The sequence below is a fragment of the Lonchura striata genome, chromosome 5 (assembly GCF_046129695.1).
Source record: "Lonchura striata isolate bLonStr1 chromosome 5, bLonStr1.mat, whole genome shotgun sequence".
In the NCBI taxonomy this organism is placed as follows: domain Eukaryota; kingdom Metazoa; phylum Chordata; class Aves; order Passeriformes; family Estrildidae; genus Lonchura; species Lonchura striata.
In genome coordinates this window covers 35,940,974-35,962,693 of record NC_134607.1, presented here as the reverse complement: position 1 = coordinate 35,962,693, position 21,720 = coordinate 35,940,974, and the positions used below count along the sequence as shown (strand labels likewise).

Below are 21,720 nucleotides of genomic sequence, written 5' to 3'. Positions count from 1 at the left end.
TGATACAGCAAAGGGGTAAATACTCAAAAGACTAAAAAAGCAGCAAGACTTTTAATGCATTAATATAAAGAGTTCACAGAAACATTTGTTGTGAAAACTTAAAAGAAGATCTGTAAGCATTAGAAAAGTATATCCTGTAGTCTATCAGTGTAAGTATCGGGCACAAGAAACTGAGAGGGTCTCAGGATGGAAACATGAATATATTTTTGTGAAAGAGATTATGAAACACATTTCCCAACAAAATAAGACTTCATGATCCCAAAGTCACAATCCAGCCCTATTTCAAATGCTCCTGTGCAGCTATATGCCCTGAGAGTTATGCTTCCAGGATTTTAACTATGGAGCAGGAGGTGTTTTTGTCTGGCCTGAAACAGGATTGGAACTATGGCCAGGACTAACAAACTACTTCATAATGGGTGGGGTTTATCATAGCTTGTCAAGATTTTAATTCACGCACCAATATTAGGCTGTAGTTGTGTCTGTGTGTCTGTATAACTCACTGTATTGTCACATTCTTCTGTGCTATATCCACCTATGCTAGCTCTTACTATATAAATAATATGATATTTATTTTTAAAAATGTGAAAAAAAGGCTAAAGTTGTTAGATTGTGGAGTATGGAGAGTTGAAAACGTACGTGAAAAACTCTGAAATTAACGCAACCTGATCAATTTTATACTATCTCATATTTAAAAGAATACGTGCGATAATATTATTTCGTCTGAAATTCAGAGAAGTATGAGGTTGCTAAAGTATTCAAAGAATGTATTTCTTAAATATTAATTAAAATATGTAAAAGGGAAAAAAGTTTTTAAACCTATTTTATTTTAAAACAGTTAGGTTTTGTGGGTTCTTTCATACTTCTGATTTTACTGCAGATTCAAAATTAAGCCAAATCAAAATTCTACCCTGAAGATAGAATTGAATGTATTGAAATTGTGGTGAAGCTAAAATGTCCTCATGAAAAGAGCTGGCAAGACCAAACTTGCTAACCAAACCATAGCTATATTTTAATTTCAGGACAGATTTCTAAGCCTAAGAGTACCCTCATACAGCAGCAACCTTCAATTCAACTAGAACTTTTGGATCTAGTGCCAAAAATATCCAGCCTTGCTCAAGAATAATGCCACTGGGATGTAAACAACATGTGAGATCCCTGAAATGAAGTAGTTACATGTGTCAGCCGTGCTTTACTGAGAAGCAGAAGAGCAAAAGGTAATTTAGGGCAGTTAAGTACTCATGTTTGAGCTGTCACTGGAGCCAAACAGGCAATCCTACACAGAACTGTATCCTCACGGAGCTGGGAAAGGGAATATGGTGAGGGAAGGGCAGGCAGCTTAGTTTGGTTATTTTTGTATCATTAGCAGCAGTAACTTCAGAAAGAAGTAGAGAAGGAAGTCTCTGCATTTAAACAAGCAAAAACAAAAATTATTTTTAAATGTTTATGTACACATCAAAAGCAGAAAGCCTGCAAAAAAATCTTGAAGACCTGGGTGAGAAACTAGAGAAAGGGTTTTCTACATTATAAAATTCAGTAGTATTGTATGCAATATCATTCAAAATCTACAAACATGTAACAAGAATTGATTTCTTAGGAAAAAGGAATTTTGGAAAGGATTAAAAAAGATTTTGTATGTGTAAATTTCTATGCAGAGGTTTAAAGTTCTATTGAATTGTTTGTAAGGCTCAGAAGAATAAGAATTCAAGGTATTTTTTTTTACTAACATAACCCCCATAACAGTTGTCTTGCTTTAAAATATTGCTTTATTTTTATTGGTCCTAAAATACCAGTTGGACAGGGGAGAAAATATTTCCAAAACCAATTCACACTGAGAGTAAAATGCAAGAAGGGTAAAAAGCCTTGGTACTATTAAAAAAAAAAAAAAAAAAAAAATATATATATATATATATTTCTATCTAAAAGCTTTATTCTGGTTTGGGAGCCACCACAGATCCTGATGTGGACGTTCAAAGTGTAGACTTTGACTTCTTTTGTGATGATGTCTCCAGAGTTAATTTTATTCTATGTCACTGACTGAATATATGAACTAAATATTTAATGAGTAAAGACAAATTCATTCCTTGCCTCCATATAGCACAGTTCAAAACTCACTACAGGGGCAAGCCTCCCTACCCATCTAAATAGATATCTGTGTTCTTAGAATCTGAAGTTATAGTTTGAGAATACAACCACTCCACAATTTATTATCACATGCAGCTCTTAGTCTCAGGCCCCGGTGCTGCCCGGGAATCCACAGGAAGAGGAGCTACAGCCCTGGCTTGAAGCCACCTTTGTGCCTCCTGGGGCCTTGCCTGGCTGTGCCACAGCACCTCCCGGATCCCTAATGTGGGATGGAGGTGACAAAGAGGCTGAGAATTACCTGTGTGTGCTGCCTTAAGAAGGCAAATATATTATTTCTCCTTTGGAGAATTTCTAACATGGAAGACTGCCTGCTGGGGGTGTGTCCAATGGCTTCACCACTGATCAGTGCTTGAGCTCCTATTTCTGGACTTGAAAACTGAGAGGCCACAAAACATCTGCAGCTAGACACGTTTATGTGCCACCACCTGTGTGCTATGGAGAGAAGCCATAAAGTGCATGTGCATCTTCCCGGGAGCAGACCAGAGCTCTGCACAGAGGCTCCAGTGCCCGGTGGTGCCTGGCAGCGTGGCCTCGCTGGAGCCAGCCAGCTGGTGGGTGGTAGGATCTGGCCTTCTCCAGAGTTCTACCTCTAAGCTGTATCTGCCCAGGCTTTGAGCTCCCTGTGTCGACAGAAAAGAAAGAACCTTGATAAAGCTAAGGAGAAAATAATTGTTATTGCCAGACCTGGTGCTTCTTATCTGTTTACCTGCATATTTCATCTAAATGAAGGCAGAATATTATTTTTATGAACGGCATGCTCTCATTTGCAATTGACACTAATGAATGCAAGGCCCTTTCCCCCTCTTGTTTGTACCATCAAATTAATTAGCTCTATTGTGACACCAGTATTTTTCTCAAGTAGTTCAAGGCTTGAGCGTTTTCCTTTCTTTTTCTAAAGGGCATCTTCAGTGCCCTTTATCTACCATAAGAATCATGCATCACTTGTATTTTTCACAACTAATGCTGTTTATTATAAAAACTGATTGTGATGTGAAGATTGTTATACTGTGTGGCAAATTGCCCAAACAATTACTGTAAATGCATGAGCCATAAACTGTACTGCCAAGGACACTGGTAGGTTAGCTCCTATAAAAGAAACAATTAGAGTCTGAGGTGAAAATAATAGAGATGAGATGACAGTTATTGAAAAGGCAGAACATCCAGTTTAATGTTGTAAATATAGGTTTGTAGATTACACTGATGGTTTTAAAGTGTTCATGACTTATTGAATGGAATAGAATATTCCATACTTTAGAATGGGGCCATAATTATTATTTCCTTTTAATTGTCATGTCTGATGCATTTTGAGCAATTGTTGAGAACATCTACACATTATACTGATTCTATTTCTAAATTATCATCCTGCTTCAAGGGTTGGAGGTTTTTTTTTTTATTTTACTTTCTTCGCATTTTGTTGTTCAGGGTCTGTTCTGAACAAAGTATTTTCTCTTGAGGAACGTGGAGTGCTTAGAGGGTTACAGCAATAATTATTTCAGTTTCAGCCTACACACTTCACTGCTTTAAATCATCATTAGAAGTTTCATCCCTCAGCAACTCCTGCTGAGACAGTCTTAAACTCCAAGAAACAATTAGATAAGAATAGCTAATCTTCATAGCAACTTGTATATAAAGGTATTGATAAGAATTTGCCAGAAATTAAGGGAATATATTTTTTTCTTAGGACTCATCTAAATACAGAAAAAGATTATTGCTATGATTGCTAAAGAATTCCAATAATTGAAACCAGACTTGGAGTGTATGAAGGTTAGGGTGCATAAAGAAAAAAAAAAACAAACAGATGTGCACTGTACAAGAAGATATGTTGCAATAACCTGTGGTACATGCAAGAAAATGCAAGAAAATTGACATTACTGCCTGAGAATATTAAGCAGTCCTCTGTTTTGTTTTTTGGTTTTTTTTTAAAGACAAGACATAAGGATAACAGAAAATGAGATAACCTTCTAATATTTGACCCTAGGGAGAGCACTAAACAAACAACTGTACACAGAATTACAGCTGTACATGAAGGCAAAGGTACCGGGCACATAAAATCAGATCAGGGAAGAGTCTTCCCAGGGTTTAGAGGAGAGGATAAAGTGAGCAGCAGAGCAAAGGTAGCAAGCAGCAAAAGGATGTTGGTGTGAGCAACCTGTGTGAGTTCTAAACTACCAAACCCATTAGTTAGAGGGACCTGGAAAAAGCTCTAAAGTGGCTCTGAAAACAAGTTGCAAGGAAACTAAGTACTCGTCTAAAACACTTTTCAGAGAAATGCTCTAGGTCATTTTCAGACTTTTACAAACTGTTAAAAAAATATTATTTTAATATGAGGTAGGGGCTTCAGAGCTGTGCTGGAATTTGATGGAGCTGTACTGAAGTTCAGGGAGGTGTTGGGAGGCAGAGCTGGGGAGGTGGCAGAGCTGTGGGCCTGGGCAGTGGCTGCATCCTCAGGCTGAAATAACTGCCTATTTCCAAAACTCAGGGCAGAGTCCTGGAACTAGACTTAAGTGTAGCAGAAGCCAACAGCCACGCGAATTAGAGACAGACCAAGCCTGCACAGAGCAGTGTGAGCATGATGTGGAGAATTGCAGCCCATGCTGACAACAAAACAGAAGACAACTGAAGCTCAGCCAGCCCATCCTCGCTTCTGGGCTCCTAATGCACACTCCTGAATTCTGACTTCTCAGGTGGCTTTACCTGAAATATGGCCAATTCCCACCTAAAAGCATTTTGGCTTCAAATGATCCCTCCTTGTGGAGATGCCATAACCTGTTTTTGTATGTCATGAACCATATTATATGTCTGAACCATAACACTGTTATTATATGTCATGTGTGGCAGCATCATGGCCTTCTGCTTATGCGATTATTTTATTTCAGCAGGTACTTAAAAAATAGAAGCACAACACAAAGTGAATTTAATGTAAACAGTGCAGGAAATAATAAATTAAAATTATGTTAGATTCAAAACTGATTAAGACCACAAAGGTAAATATTTAGAAGCAAAAACTGCAGGTAAAATCAACATCTATAAATGAAGAGCTGTGTGAACTAAGCAGAAATAACTGAATAATATTTTAAAACATTGCCTTACAACCAATCCTATTAAAATGAAGCTTTATGTAAAATAGGAGCCCTGACTGTGAATCTAGGCAAGACTGATTTTCTTATATGACCTTCAACAACCAGCAGTGTTAGAGAAGGCTCAACCTAGTTCTTAGTAAATAGGTGTCACCCAACAAATGGGACTGACACTAATTAGCTCCCTTGTTGATAGTCAGGCAGCAGAGGACAGAGGCAGGAGATGCGTGGTGCACTCATTGTTAGAGCAGCAGGTGAGGGCATTTGCAGGCTGGCATGGCAAAGGAGGCTGGCACTGCGGCTGCTGTTTGGAAACTACCCTGGGAATGGAAGACTTCACTTCCAGGAGAGTTAGGCAAGCAAACTTCACAAGCATTTTGAATGAAAACAGGGCCACAAAGAACCTCTACTGAAATGTTTGAATTTTGAGGAAGACAATATTAACCTGTGGTATTTCTCCACCTTCAGGAAATACCCCTTAGGTTTTTTTTGTCCTACCTAAGAAAAGGGGCTGTTACCAGAAGAGGAGAAAAGGTGAGCCTGAAAAAGGACAATAAAGGACTGTCAGTAATTTCTACACAAGGAGAAATTAGAACAGAAGTTTGTAAAGTGAAGTTGAAAAAGATGCTCAGAATAAGCAATATAGAGTATTATGATTAATAGTATCAAGGGGGACAATTGATCAAGAGAGCAGATGTAAGGGAATTTAAGCATTTTTTTCTGCAAAGATAATTCCCAGTAGGATTCAGACAATGTTTGTAATAAATCTATTTTTATTAAGATTATTGGATTGGTGTTATCCAGGGGATTATATTTTCCAATTACTAATATTTTCATTTTTCGGTCTTAGTTTATGATTGAAGCAGGGACATGGGTGGCACAGAACAAAATGCATTGGCCTGACTTGGGATGAGAATAATCATTGCCTCAAAGCAAACAAAGTCCCAAGAAATTAGTCTTTATTTTCTAGCTCATTAGAAAAAGACCTTGAGTTTTAATAGCAAAACATTAACACTTTGTTTTAAAATATAGATGTATATCTGTCCATTTGAAGATTTTAGTGCCATCCAGTCTGAACTAGGAGCCCAAGACCAGTTTGGTGCCAAGCATTTAATATAGCACTGTCTATCCCCAGATCTCATGACTGTAGGTATGAAGACTGCAGAGCCTATTGCAAAGGAGTCGGTTATACCTCAAATTAAGCTATAGCAAGTATAAACAGGAACTCTGCCACTTTATTCAGATGCTTTCACAGCTCTGTCATGATTGTTGTACCTCATTGTGATATCCCTGTAGCAATGTTGAAGCAGTACCTGTTCAGAAGTGTCACACAGCTCTTTTGTATGCGGATTGGACAGAAAGCTCATTGAGTCCTTTGACAGAATGGGCTAAGTATTTAATAAACAGAGAACCTCTTTCAAAAAGATTCTCCAGGGTGGTGTTAGAAAGTCTACTGAGAGATCCACTGTGAATTCGTAATGCAGGACTTTTCTATTTGGATATCTATCTCCAGGGCCAAGCTGTTGAGAAAGAGGAAAAGGTAAATGAGCAATCAAGATTTCTGACGGTTAGGCTTGGCCTAATGTGAGAGGATATGCTCCATAGGTCACCATTTTGTCTAGAAGAGGTATGGTCAAAATATCAAAATGTTTTTGTAGAAAGGAGCTGGCGGTAGTGTTCTTCTCTTGCTTCTTTTTACCACTGCTTTAAAATATTGGAGGAAAGAAACTTTCAAGTTTGTCTGTTTTGGATAAATCTGAGAGGAGAAAAACGTTAACCTATGTTGCCTCTGGTCTTTTTCTGAATCTCACATGGGAAAATTAGGGAAGGAGCAGTCTCTCCTGGCCTGTCAGAAGAGAGTATTTTCCAAGAGGCTGCCTGCAGTGTGCTGAGGCATGTATACAAGAAGGTGGGAAGTGCCTTAGATAAACTGTAGAGAGATAGATGGCAGTCAGGTGGGTCTAAGACACAGATACCACTCCTGGCCAGGAGAACAGAAAGGGTGACCACAAAAAAACCCCAAACCTTAGGCAGTTGTTCTTAAGAGAGGGCAATTATGATCTAAATCTTGGAAAGCAATTGTAAATTCAGTATCTCAATAGGATGAAAATCCCAGGTGTCATCATGACAAGAGACTTTTATAACCTTTTGTTCATTTTTCACATGTTTACTACCACACAGCAAGAAGGCAGCTGTTTTATAGCTATCAATATTTCTGTCAAGAAGACATGGAAAAAACCTAGGAGACGCTGGTTCAGATTCACTAGGGTAGCTGCAGGTACTGACAAACTCCCCAACCCTCTAACATAACATGAAGTTTTTCAGCCTAGAAAATCTTATATTTATCACTCAGTATCTGTAAATGTTATTGCAGGGACAACAACTGTGCATCAAAACAAAATAAAAATGCCAATCCGCTTTGTGTACCTAAGTGCAAGGTGAGAAAAATCTGCCATCTTTGCCTAATTCCCACTCAATTGTGTAGCCCAATGCCCTTTAGGACTACAGTTAGTAACTAGCAGTAATAAATCTTCAGGTTTAGTGTTAGCATATCAGCTGGTTTCATGAATCAGGAGGAGAGTGGAAAGGCACTCAGAAAACCAAGCCTCCTATTATGCTTTGGCATGTCAACTAATACTTCTTGTGCATGTCACTGAAGGTCTAAGGATCAAATAGCCACTTCTAACCTTCTCCCACAATGTTTAAAAGGTCTTACCCTCTTCTGTGCCCTATAGAGGAGACTTCATTTAACTTTCAAAGTATTTGTTTGGACCATTTTTCCCACCTTTTTTGATGAGAAGATAATCCATATTTTATATTAAAAATACCATGGGCAGTTGGTTCTCTGGACCTACACTGCAGCTGAATCTGTTGCTTCAATGTCAGAGTTGTAGTGCTGGGGACTGGATCAGAGCTTAAAGTTCATAATCAGAATAAACAGCTCAGATGACACTGGTACTCATTGCAATGATTAAATATGACTCCAGTGCTCTCAGCTAATGTTGCACTAACTTTAAACATCTTTTCAAGACTAACATTTAGCAAAGTCAAGTTGAATGTAATGGAACAATTTTTTTTCCAACTGAACATTTATGAACTGTAGTACCTGAATGGTGGACAGGAGATAGTATTGAAATGGTCATTTACAGCCTGGTTCAATTTGCAAAATAGATATCTTCCTAAACAAAAGAATATTGAACATACAGGCATTCATTTAGCAATGTACTTCTATTTTTCCAAAGGTCCTTAACTGGCAATCTAAGAGCATCTGGTTCTGTAAATATTAAAATTCAAGAATAGTTTTACACATGAAGAACTCTACAAAGCTCTGTGAGACTCCTGATGTTCATTAAATTATGTATTATGCCTATTGCAGGATCAAGCCTGTTGATGAATTAAAAAGTTCTAAGAGTAAGCTAAAGTAGTGTTACAATGTTGGTGTATTTAAATAAGCTGATGAAATTGTAGTAACTGAAAAAAATCTTACAAGTGTAAAGTCAAGCAATGCATGTATAATACAAGTACTTATCATGGCTGAGAAATGACGCTCAGATTACAGAGCACTGGTTTTATATGATTTGATGCAAACAACTGAAAAAGCTTTGTAGCAACCAGTATTTCCCACACAATAGAACACAAGTTTCTGTTCTGTAGCATTGGTGAGAGCAGTTTCTAAAGTAGATCTTGGAAATGAATGAGAAACCACTGATACTAATAAATTCCAGTGTAAATACTATGCTAGGATTGACAGTACAACATGTTATTTTCATGTATTGTTCCTTTAAATTTTAGATGCTTCTTTAAATATTTGTAGTGCAATAAATGGATGGCAGATGGGTGGCACAGTTTGCAACCACCAAAAGCAAAAATGTGACAGGTTTTCAGCTTTCAGGTACACTCCAATTAGGAGTCCACAAGTACAGAAAGAATGTGTCTATTTGTCTGTGCATGTTGCTCTAATCCACATCTTCCACCTCTTTCTTTAACACTTCTGTGATAGCATTCAAAGATTTAAGCCATTAACCTAAATATCTATCTTCAGGGTATTTAATAAGTTTCATATGTCAAATAGTATACATGCCCAGATTTTGAAATAATATGATTAAACAGACAGGAAAAAACCACTGAGCATAGTTTCTGGCCAAGTAGGATTGTTCTCTATAGAATATTTTTCAAGTGGTTTATCTTAGCTTATTTTAAAGTACTTTGGAGAGTAAGGCTGTAGCAATTTCCTCAAAAGATAACCCTTGAGTTACTGTTAAGAAGCGTTCCTGATGCTGAGTCAAATTCAGTTCCACAACTTGCTTTTATCCCACTTGTCTGAATAATATATTTTATAGAACCTTAAATAATTATCCTATGTCCTTCCTTTTCAAGTAGGTTGAAAAGTCTTATTTTTGGTGCCAGTCCTAACCTAATTCTACAACTGAGAAAGACTGGCAATGACCAGGAGACAAGAGAAGGTCTGGGAATACTAAGTCACATTAAACACAGTGAAAGGAGTGTTCCTCTTAGCTGGCTCCCTGTGAATGGATAGCTTCTCTAGCAGCTGCTCTCTGGTAAAAACAGTGACTGCAGTCACTTCCTATTAATAGCAATAAACTTTAGTCAAATACCATGTCTGTATGCTGATCAAGATATAACTCATGACTTAAAGTGCCAGAAACAACCTTGAGATTAAACAGAGGTACACAAAGATGTGTGCTTTAACACCTTTCTTGCTCTTCTTTTACCTTCCTGATTATGGTGAAGGATTAAAAGGGAATGTAATTTAAATTCCATATTTTAAATGTACCAGATGGGAACGACACAGTTGTTCTTCATAGCAAAGTGCATGAGAGATTATTTCCAAACATCTTTGTAAGAAGCCTTTGATTTTTTTTTAGCCACATCTTGAGCTTGTGGGAAAGGCCAAGAGGAGCTGCAGCAAAACTGCATTTCCCAGCACAACCGAGGCTGGTCTGCCATCTGCCTGGAAAGACAGAGCACAGTGACCACAGTGCAGTCTTGACAAGCTGCATCTTCAGCAACTTTTACTTCCTTTGCCTCCCATCAGAAAGGAGCTGATCAGCTTCTGAAGAAGGGACTCATGCATGGAAGAAATTTTCTCACTGACAATTTCTTAGAGACCATTCAGTATACATGTTTTCAAAGTTGGCATTGGCAGCCCACAGACGTGGGTTTTAATCTCTTCTTTCTTATTGTGTGTTGTACATAAGAGAAACTCTTTTAAGAACCATTGCCCTATTCTGTGTTGTGTTTTAAAGTGACATCATGGAGGAAAGGAAATTGTTGCACTATTTCTCAAAAAATGATACAGTTCAGCAATTACAAAAAAAAGGCATAGGATCACAGCTGGATCACAGTGATACACTTGTGGATGAGGTCAGAATGATATATTTGTTGGCTCAGAGAGGTAAGGGAGGATAACTCTAACAGTTGTGACAAAAATACTAGCCTTTACCTTCCTTGTCAAAGGAGAGGAGTGCAAACATGATACCCTTCTGTAAAACAATTCGTGTGCTTATCAGCCACTTTCCTGGTGCTCTTGCTTTTGCTCTTGACAGATGGCAAACCAAAGCCAAGCACAGAAATGGGATGTAGCACCCCCAGTGACAGGGGATGTGGCTTCCATAACTCTATCTCTACACCTTTCAGCATGATCCGCAGGAGTCTGCCTCATGCAGCAGCCAACCAGTTCCTGTGTGATCAGACCAATGCAGGAGCCTGGTGTCCACAATACAATCATGTGGTCTAAATCCGAGGACTGGGAAGAATTCACATTCAGAGTCATTATCCATATCCCAAAAGCATGAGAGTCAATAAAAAAGATAAAAGAGTGGAGCTGATGCAATTAATTTACATTTTTCTGACTTGTATATATCTATATATAATGATATTAAAATGATATATAGTATATAATTTTAATATATTTTTATATTTTATGTTTTAATATATGTGTATATATTGATGTGTATATATTTTGTTTATATTTATAAATAGTATGTAAATTAGGACTGTTTACTGGCTTTTTATTAAGCTTTTCCTCTTCCTGTGAGTCTTAGAATTTTAACAGTCAATTTTTCTCCTGAAGTATATCTATGACTATGTACAAGTTAAGCAAACACTTTCAACCTGGACATGGAAGCAAAAGCAAATGAAACATGAAATGAAGAAGCAGCATTTTAAGTGATGTGGTTCTGAATATCCAAATATAGACAGTTTTCAGCATTAATTATTTGATGCAGTTTTGCTTGTTACTATAAATTTTTTTCAGGTGCAACTTTTGAGGGCTACATTCATTTTTAAAATTTATTTCTTAATAATGGTGTCAGAAATCAGCCTATTAGCCTCATTCACTCATCTTAGTCCTTGACCATATTCTAAAGGGTAACTTGAAATAGTCATATTATTGTGTTTCCCCAGTAACTTCCTCTGAAAGTGAATATTATTCCTTTCACTTAATTAACACAACTAATTCTTGCTAATGACATTTAATGAGCCACACAAATATGCCCTAGAGTGGATCAGATTCTCTGCTTAAAAACCATGATCCCTTCATGTCTTATTTTTTAACTGCAGAGGTAAATTGCACATTTTAAGAGAAAGTATAGATATCTCAGAGCCAAGAGTTAAAAAAAAAATAAAATGTTAATACAAGTTTCTAAATTTTAAACTGAGTCCTAATTGAGTATTCTTTAAAATTATCCTTCTATTCAGATTGCTATAAAGAAATCTTTAATTAATGTCCAATTCATGGGTATGGATAGCACCTGTAACTTTATTGTGAGAATCATAGATAAAATTGCTTTTACTTCTATCTATTTGCAATGCTGCAACTCTAAGGACAAGCTGGTTATGTTCAAGGATCCCCCCGCTTTGCTAAATGTTCCGTAAGCACCCAGCATAGCACATATAAATGCTGCAGAGTTTATCATCCAAACTAAAAGTAAGAGAAGAGAGAGAGATGGGCTGGTGGAGGAGAGCTGGCAAATGGGCAGCACTGCTCAACGTGAGATGAAGGAGTAACAGCACATCAGCAGCCTCACTTTGCCAATTTTTGGGGATTTGTTTTTCTTGTGCTTTTTTCCGAGGTATCAAAGCAAAGGAGTTTTAATGAGGGTCTGAAGGAGAATAATGAGGTGCTTTTGCAGATGTCTGCAGGGTGTTCCTCCTCACTCAAAGGGGCAACATGTACAAAGACACTTTGAAAAACAAGTGAGCAATGGAAGTTGGTATCGTAGTTCTTTGAAACAAAAGACCCTGATGCTGACCTCATTTACACTGGCAAAAGCTGCGACTCTTGTGAATTCAAAGAAGTCCCTGTAGCATAAAATTAGTCCTGGATTACATACTGCCAGAACTGTCTGTCAGAAGCCTTGGTGACCACTGAAACAATATTCCAAAGATACTTGCAGCTCATTTTTGCATTTACTGTAAGGTCTCTGTACATTTTTCTGCCATTAAAGAGAGTCTTGAAAATGCATGGATGTCAATTGTTTGACAGAAATGTGTGGTAGATCCTAATGTAGACAAGAATCTGACCACTTTGGTTTGAATATTTTAAACATACTTGTGTATATGTGTCTATATGAACAAATATACACATAAATGTATACATATATGTATAAACACATACACACATATGCATTCCTCTTCAGTCTGACATAGAGGGAGACAACTTTATAATCTGATTAGAAAAAAAGTAATTTTATATTGAGAAGACATGTTATCTCTTTTCCCACTTTTAAAAACAGCTCTCTGACTTACACATAAATCATTCAGTATATCCATGTAAAAAAGTATCTCCCAGAAGGAAGACTTCTACAACTTTTGCTAGCACTATGCATATCATGAGAAATTTTAGGGAATTAAGCACAGAGGAGTCATTTGACCTTAGATGTCAATGGTACCTAAATTTTCAGGTTATTCCTGAATCCATCTGGAAGCCCAGGACTCACTAAATTGAAACTTAGCTCTCCATGTTCATCATCTGTTCCTTGTGGGTTACCTCACCTCAGGCTGGAGTCATACTTCCTGCACATGCCTATGGTGTTCGAAATCACAGCTCTTCTGCAGGGTATCTCAGGCTATCCTACTTATCCAGAATGGTCATGTGACACTCCTTAAAACACAGAAATTATGTATAAAACCAGACACAAATGTCAGGAATTGACCACAGTATGTGTAAAAGCATTGTTCCCTCTGCTCTGACATACTGGGATGTTCCTTCATGGAAGTATCATTATGAGAGCTCCAGAGTTGGCCCAAAGGACACTTGTCAGGAGAGCGTTGTGAACTGGCTGTGAACCAGACCTTGGGCTAGCCTTGGGGTGGTTTCTACCCTGTGGTGTTGATACAAGCACTAAGCCATATTGTGCACTTCTCCTCACAGGGATAATGTGTGATTAGGGCTGGCAGAAGTTCCCACCACAGCAAGTCTGGTTTTGGGAACAAAGGTTCTGCACAGAGGAAGTCCTGGCTGTCTCCCTCTTCCTTAAGCTCCCACTACTGCAGTTCCATTCCCCCTTCCCTACCACTTCAGTCAGTGGAAGAGCACCAGTGAAATCAAACAGCTCTCTCTTATTTGGAAAGAGTCTAGGAACTAAAACGCCAACATAAATTCAAACCCACAGTATTAACTTAGTTCTGGCATCCAAGTATTGCAAGAGACATTACAAATAAAATACAGATTTAATTCTGTAAGAATTTAAAAAGTCCAAATGATTTATAGTAAATTTGGGGAGGAAAATAATTGAGAATTAGATTTTTGCATGCAACACTGCTTTGCTAACAGAAAGAACATAGTTAAAAACAGTAGGAAAACAGAAGTGACTATGCCTAAGTGTCTTTCTTTATATAGGATTAAAGTATAAGTTAACAACTGCCACTTTATAATTAACTTATTAATTGTCTATATTTAATCAAAAAAGTATATAAATGATAAATTCTATAAATTTTTTCTTTAATATATTACCGATTCTGCCTTATAAAACATACTTCATTTCACCATTTGTGAAACAGAAGCATGAACCACTAACAGGGGAAAGGAATTATAGCCATAATATACAACTTGCAGAATAGCCCAACCACTTGCAGAAAAGTTTGTACCAACCATTTTAATTGCTGTATTCTTCCCTAATTTATCCACTTCTGCTTCATGAACCACTGGTGCCATTTCTGATTTAATATTGCATGTAGAAAAAGAACCATGAAATAAATTGTGTGAAAACCTTGCTTTTGTTTTGCTTTTAAATTTTTGTTGACTTACGAAGGAAGTGAATGCAAACTATTTTAACTGTACAGCTACCTTAGTCTGGAACAAAGATCCCATTGACATCAGCTCAGTTTATATCCTACAGAGATCAGAACTGGTACACAGTGCATAGAGGGTTTATAGAACCTCACACTACCTTTCAAATTAATGTCATGCATAAAATTATGATCCCAACTAATCTGTCTGCAGAAAATCACCAGCTGATATATACAAACACTTTACTGAAAACAAGTCTCAGTCTAATTTTTCATTTACAAAAAAAGTAAAATAGAAGAAAATGACAGTGGGCAGTCTTGACTCAAGTAAGCATACATAGAAAGTCAGAATTAACCAGCTATATTCTAAATTACCAGAAATTAAGGTGTAATCTCACCTGCTTTGTGTTGTCTTTAAGCAGCCTTTAAGACTCCTATCTGTAACCTCTTTCTGGGCTTTATTATCCACCTTGGGCACAGTTTCTTTCTTGTGACAAATCAGCGTGTAATTTTTGTCATCATTGTTTGCCCAAAAGGTACCAACTGATGTCTCGTAGCGTATACAGAATTCCACCTTAATTCCATCTTTCTGGAAAGGAGGCACCAAAGAAATCTTAAAGCAAAACTGATCTGTTTCACTGCCACAAGAATTAGGCATGAACTCTGCAAGGATGTCATAGTAGCTGAGCCAGTTATTCAATGTCATGCGAACATACACCTGTTTTTCAAAGGATACATTGAGGACTCGTATAATGCCGTTCATACAGGTAATCCCAGGCAGGAGCAGGACTGACTCCAACACTACTTTCTGCTTTCGCACTTTTTGTAAAAGTTCTTCTTGAGAAGCAGGTAATGTAAACTGCTGGGAGAAAAAATATTCAATCTGAGGGAACACTTCATCTTCTATATAATTTTCTTGTCCTGTATTAGGAAATTCCCAGATATCAAACTCTTTAACAGACACAAGATCAAACCCAAATGCATCAGCAAATGAAACTTTTCTTGAGATGTTGGTGGGAGTCTCTGCCTCCTCTTCCTCTGAAGCTGAAGAATTCCGTCTTCGAGGACATGGGGAGAAACGAAGTTTAATGTCAATATTAACATCTTCGTCGTCTGAAGTGGAATCATTTCCAGTGGGGACTCGTAGTAAGTTAGCCTTGTTAACCTGACTAGGTCCTTCAAAAGACTCCATTGGGCTCTCTGATATAAACTGAAAGAGAGCTGTACAACTAGTAGAAGCTGCTATTTGAGATACTATGATTTAAGACAAGGATTAATGTTACAGTTGACATTGCAAAAGGGAGTTGGGTCTATTAATAGATGCTATGGTGTGCAAGCTATGTTGGCCTTTCTCCATCTGGCAGTATTAGATGTTACAATTTTGGTGATACATTTGAAATATTGTATTCCCTAATTTTATGTGGCTCTATGTGCTAAGAAGAAGAACAGCAGAAACTGTCTTCTTTGCATAGTTAAATTGTACATAGCTATTTTAAGATGATCAACTTATGTTGCACAAAAAATCATCATATTGATATAAGGAGCTATTCTCTGATTAGGATGTATACATCAGAACATTAAAAGTTTCTATATTGATAAAATATTCCTATATATATTTTCAGGGCCATTTTTGCAATATTATCAGATATAAGATGCAATGTCACATTCTGCCCCAATTTTATACCATGCTGACCCAGTGAGACAGATACTAGGACTATGCCAGCTTCTCCTAGCTAAGAAGTGGCCATCACCACATCAATGAACCAGGAATGCAATAAAACATGAAAGTGAGTACACTGAAAATGAACTTGTAATGTCCCATTGTAAATATGGCTGAGCTCACCATTAATTAGATTATGAAATTATCTTGTGTAAACTGCTTTTAGCATCATCCAGGCAAATGGAGAGAAAAGCAACTGAAAGAGTTAATTTTAGCAGCCAGCTCTGAAACACAACCCTGTTTCACACAGCCACAAATATGAGGAAGAAAGAACTAAACTTAAAGGGTGTTCAATCTTTGTGCAGGACATCTTCCCATGATATGAAACAGTGCCTTCTTAACCAACTTATTCAGATAGCATTTGACTTTTATTTCATGGCACTCCATGCATAGAAAGATTCAGTCTTTATAGAACAAAGATCTTGATCTCAAAATGTCACCTTTTTCCATTGCATCATTTAATGTTTCCTCTTTCCCTTGCCTATATCAAAGGGTAAGCCAACGCCATAATCTAATAGTACAGTACAAGTTAAGATACATAGTGAGACTATCTTGAAATTAACCATGCCAGAGACTGACAGTAGCATCATCACAGATTTCAGTAGAGTTTAGAAATTTAATTCTTCATTTAGGACTCTTTGAATCCTTCCCCCTCTCACAGTTTCACTGGTAACTTTAAAGCTCATCTTGTTATGTCTATTTCCAGACAATAAGGTAAATGGCATCTTACCACAAATCATCTTTTCTGATGAAGCACCCCCCCATCCCATGAGAACATTTCCATGTATTACCAATGATCCATCAAAACCCTTCAATAGCCATCCCACCTGCTATTGCAAAAACATTCCTAATTCCCTAATCATACTTTGAGACAAAGGAATATCAGAAGAGATTTTAAAAATAGCTTTTTACCATAAACTACATAACTCCTACACTCCAGGAATGTTATTGACTTTGAGCTAGTGCTTTACAATGCTGTATTTTTTAACAAAAAGAAAACTTGTGGAAACTAGTTTTGCCTCTAGACTGCATGAAAATAGGTTAAAAACTGGTTAGAGGGTTTTGATTTATTGATTAATGTTGTTGCAATTTTTCTATTCTTAATGATTGCTGAAACCAAACAGTGATTTGTCTTGGCCCAGTCCAGCACTCATTCAGTTAGGGAGAACCATTCTATAGGCTTCAGCAGCTATTAGACTAGATATTATGCCCAAGCTAATAAAAAAACCGCTGTATTCCATCATGCTGTGACAAGGACTGCTTAGGAAGGAAGGACAGGTTGCACAATGTTCTGAAAACAAAGACATATTAAAAGACATATTTGTGTTTAAATCAATTACTTAATGTCAGTGACATTAATTAATGGATATTATTCTGTACCTCTCTATCCAGCTTGCCATTCACTCAGTTCAAATCTTTTAGTTCTGTCCTGGGTGTAAATAAGTATTGGAGATAGGAATAAAAGGTGAGAACAGGTGTAGTTGTTAGTGTAAGTTCTATCACTGATCGACAAAGTCTCCAGTCTCGTGCCATTATCTAGTTAGAGAAAGAGCATGTACTTAGTAAGGGCAGTCAAAATAGGAAACAGAAAAATGGTGTATAAGAAATAATATGAAAGAGGGAAAAGATTCTGCCTTTATACAATAAAGAAATACCAATGGTTATAAGGAGGGAGACCAACAAGCACAACTGGGAACAGGAGACCACACTCTAATTGCAAATAATGTCCTATCTACAAGCTTCATCTTCTTCAGTGCAGAATGGAGAGATTTATGTCTGTTCTCTATTTAATTTAGTTCTTGTCTGAACAGTTTGCACAGAGTTAAACTTTTCATAGAAGGTCACATATTTTTATCCAAAATATACAGACAGAATTACACCAAATCAAGCACACATATACATATAAGGATTGCATTAACACTGTGAAAACAAAATAATGAAAAATAATATAATTTCTTCTCTGCATCTTTTAAAATTGTGTCCTAAAATACCTAAATCAGACAACAGTGTAGCTTTTTCCTTTCAAACTATAGCAGCAGCAGATAATTTCAGAACATTTTAATGGGACAACCTCTTTAATGACTTCTTTACTGAAGCCTCATTCCTCTGAACACATAAAAACCAAATGTTGAATCAAGACAAATAGTTTCCAGGTGCCCTTAAACACTGTTTAAATAACAGAGGAAACAACAGATAGAATTAAAAATGTGTGGAAAATAAGACAGTTCTATATGGGTTAGCTGCTCTATTGAACATCATCATAAACATTAGAGAGAAAAACATTATAGAATTAGCAGGCTTTGGAACTAATTAAACACACAACAGAGCAACAAAAACTACAGTCAAATATTTTTGTCATATCTATTATTAGCACTGACCAATTGTTCTTTCTTTGCCTTACCTGGAAGAAAAGAGGCTATACCTTTGCAACAAGCAGACAACGATTATGTCTTAAGCATGGACTAAAGATGAGCAGTATAAAATCTGGTTCCACTTGGCTTCCTAACAGTGGATTCCCCAGTGCCCTAGAAAACTGCACTTCTTTAGCAAATAGTATGAGATATATTACCTTCTGCACTGCTATTAAATAAATCTATTAGGATACGGCATAAATACATTTTCTCCTTACAGAGAACGCTGTTCTAGCTGACTGTTGAATGGTCAAAAGAGCTGAACCGGAGGTAGAAGAAATATTTTAAAGGTTATATACTTTAGAAAGAAACACTGATGGCATATTTTGAGAGCTATTTTGAAACAATTAATTCTTTAGTTCTACATTAAAGTATGCAGAGCTAAGAGGAAGACAGTATTACATTTAGGCAATATTTTCTTTCTAAATTCCATATGAGTGTAGTTAAATTTTAGTAATAAAGGCTGAATGAGGACAAAGGCTGCACTTGATTGTTTTCTGCTCTTCATTACAGATTGTAAGCACTGTCAGACTTTTTAACAAAACTTTGTCTGATGACTGCAACTGGTCTACTCTGTGACCCAAAGCAGAAACTAGACCACTCCCTAAAACATGTGCTTGTTTTCACAGTACAAAGCAGAAAAATTACAGGTTTTGTAAATATATGTATAGAAAAAGAAACACTAGAATTATTGTAAAGGGATAATCTGGATTCATACAAAAAATACTAAGACATTTAACAACATCTCTTTAACCTAAATTAAGGGCAGAGGAAAAAAACAGTGAAAATTCAGAACAGATTACATTACTGGAACAGAATTTCCAAATTCTCTTTTATCCTCATTCATCTTTTCAAGAATAATCATTTATTGACAAATTTACAGGATAAACTGTTTACCTAGTCTGGCTGATAAAGTCAGCCTCTTTTTTTTTATGGTTCTTTGTGGGAAATCTCAGATTTCTAACCATGCAGTGTTTTAGCAGCTTTGAAGAGAATGTGCCAACAAAAATGATGCTTTAATAAGGTGTGTGCAGACATTAAAAGAGGACTCTTCTTCCCCAGGTTTGAAAAAGTCTGCATAGTAAGAATACACTGTATGCTTTCCCTGACACTTATTCTTCTTTTAAGATAAAACTAGACATTGAGCCAGTGAAGGTTGTTCCTCTAATGTAAGAGTTCTGCAAACATTTCAAACACTGGCAAGAAGGTTCCCTCAAAGAATAAGGATAAAACAGGGAATTTGTCTTATTTTTTTAGATGGCATCTTGTTTTGGGCAAAGTGAGGAATTTTCATCTTTAATGATAAGACTCAGAGGAAAATAAAAGCTAATTTCAGAAATAATGTGCAGAAAGAAAAAAACAAGGAAGACACCCAGGATTTTGGGATTAATATTTTCCTTGGTGGCATATTGGAAAACCAAAAACTGTGATCTTGGAGATGCAGCCCTTCCAAATGTAGGGTTTTTTTGCTCACCCTTTTGTCTTTCATTCCCTGGAGGATCTTCCTTCACTCACTGAAAGAGCTGTTCATCTGTTCAGATATGGAACCCTTTCAACACATTTTTTTCTTATTTTATAGGATTTGAGTTCAAGTATCATGTATTTGACTTTTGGGCATTTACTGCATTTAAATTTCTAATTCTTCAGACTGACTCCTTTTAATAACTTCAATTTCCTCAGTTTCTGAAAGCCTCTCCATAAAATTGAAAACTCTAATAAAGATTGTTTCTTTATTATTAATTTAATTTAGATATTTGTAGACACTCAAAATCTGGGTTCTGTACCTTGTCCTTCTTTAAAGTCCTTCAATTTACAAAGTTACTACTAAAATAGCAGAACATGTGATTGATTCTGTGTTTCTTTCTTGGAGCCATGTGGAAGGGAACACACAGTCCTTGTCGCAGTGGGCAGTATTCATTCTCCAGTGTACAACTGCAGTGTATCATAAAAATACAAATTTCAGTAGAAATAACCTAATATAGAGAATCCGGTATTCTGAATTAAAATCAAGTTTTTATATTATTATTGTAGGAACCCCTTTAGGTACTTGCTTAAAGTTGAAACAGCAGAAATGGCATGATTGTAATAAATAGTCTAGAGTGCCAGATCACACATTTCAGAGATAATCTCAATAATTTCTGCTATGACTTGGCAACCATTCAGCTGCAAATAAGAGAGAAGGAAATAAAAAATGGATAAATTAGTCATCAGAAGGTTATGAAAAACTACCAGCAACAGAAAGATGGCAACTTTATGGCAACTTTAGGATGTTTCAGGGAGAAAATTTTTAGTAGGTCAAATGAATTCCTTCAAAAGAATTGATTACTGAGACCAAAGACCAAGGAAAAAACCTGTTAAATAGCTCATCATGTCATCAGTAGGATTTTTGAACAGCCAAGGCTGTTAAAATACCAGGTACATCCCATTCACAATGATTACTGGAAAAGTGTTCTATTAAATCTTGCAAGTAAGCAGGTGGCAATTCTACTCTGGCACAGAAATATTAGATAACCCATGTGACTTGTAGTTGCATTATGAGTCTTACTTTCTAATCTAAGAACATCAGGCTGCCAAATAAAACATGGGTTGGTCAGTTTGAAACCCTGGGACAAGGCTTACAAGGGCCCTATCAAGATGATCAGTCAAGATGATCACTTCAAGATCAGGAGGAAAGGGATCATTTTAATAGATACCCTAATGCCCCTCTCTCTTTGACAGAACTAGCTGAGAGGAGAAACCAAGAGTTATTTTCAGAACCCAAAAGAGCCTGAACAACAGCATCAGCTTCAGCCTTATAAAGTTAAATCTTTGATGCCATTGTTGATACCTCAAAACACAGACCTCATTTGTTAATACATATTTTGGAAGTCAAAAGTGACCCAAAAGAAGCTATGTCCTCTTTCAAAGCTTCCACCACATTGTTTCATTCTGCTTCAGAACATATTTCAACATATTTAATAACCATCCTAAACTAATCATAGACTAATCATAGAATCATTGAATCATGGAAATGGTTTGGGGTTCCAACCCCACTGTCATGGGCAGGGAACATCATCCACTAGACCAGGGTGCTCAGAATCCAGGCCAACCTGGCCTTGAAAATTTCAGGGGAGGGAGT

The 21,720-nt window shown here is 36.8% G+C and overlaps 1 protein-coding gene across 1 annotated transcript in view; it reads right to left on the bottom strand.

Annotated features, from left to right (window-relative positions):
- PPP1R3A (protein phosphatase 1 regulatory subunit 3A) overlaps positions 1 to 15,691 on the bottom strand; it is a 33,853-nt gene extending 18,162 nt beyond the window's left edge. Inside the window, exon 1 of the mRNA XM_021545243.2 lies at positions 14,870 to 15,691. Within this exon, the coding sequence (XP_021400918.2) occupies positions 14,870 to 15,663 (794 nt within the window). The 5' untranslated portion in view covers positions 15,664 to 15,691. The remainder of the gene's footprint in view (positions 1 to 14,869) is intronic.
- Between the last annotated feature and the right edge of the window lie 6,029 nt (positions 15,692 to 21,720).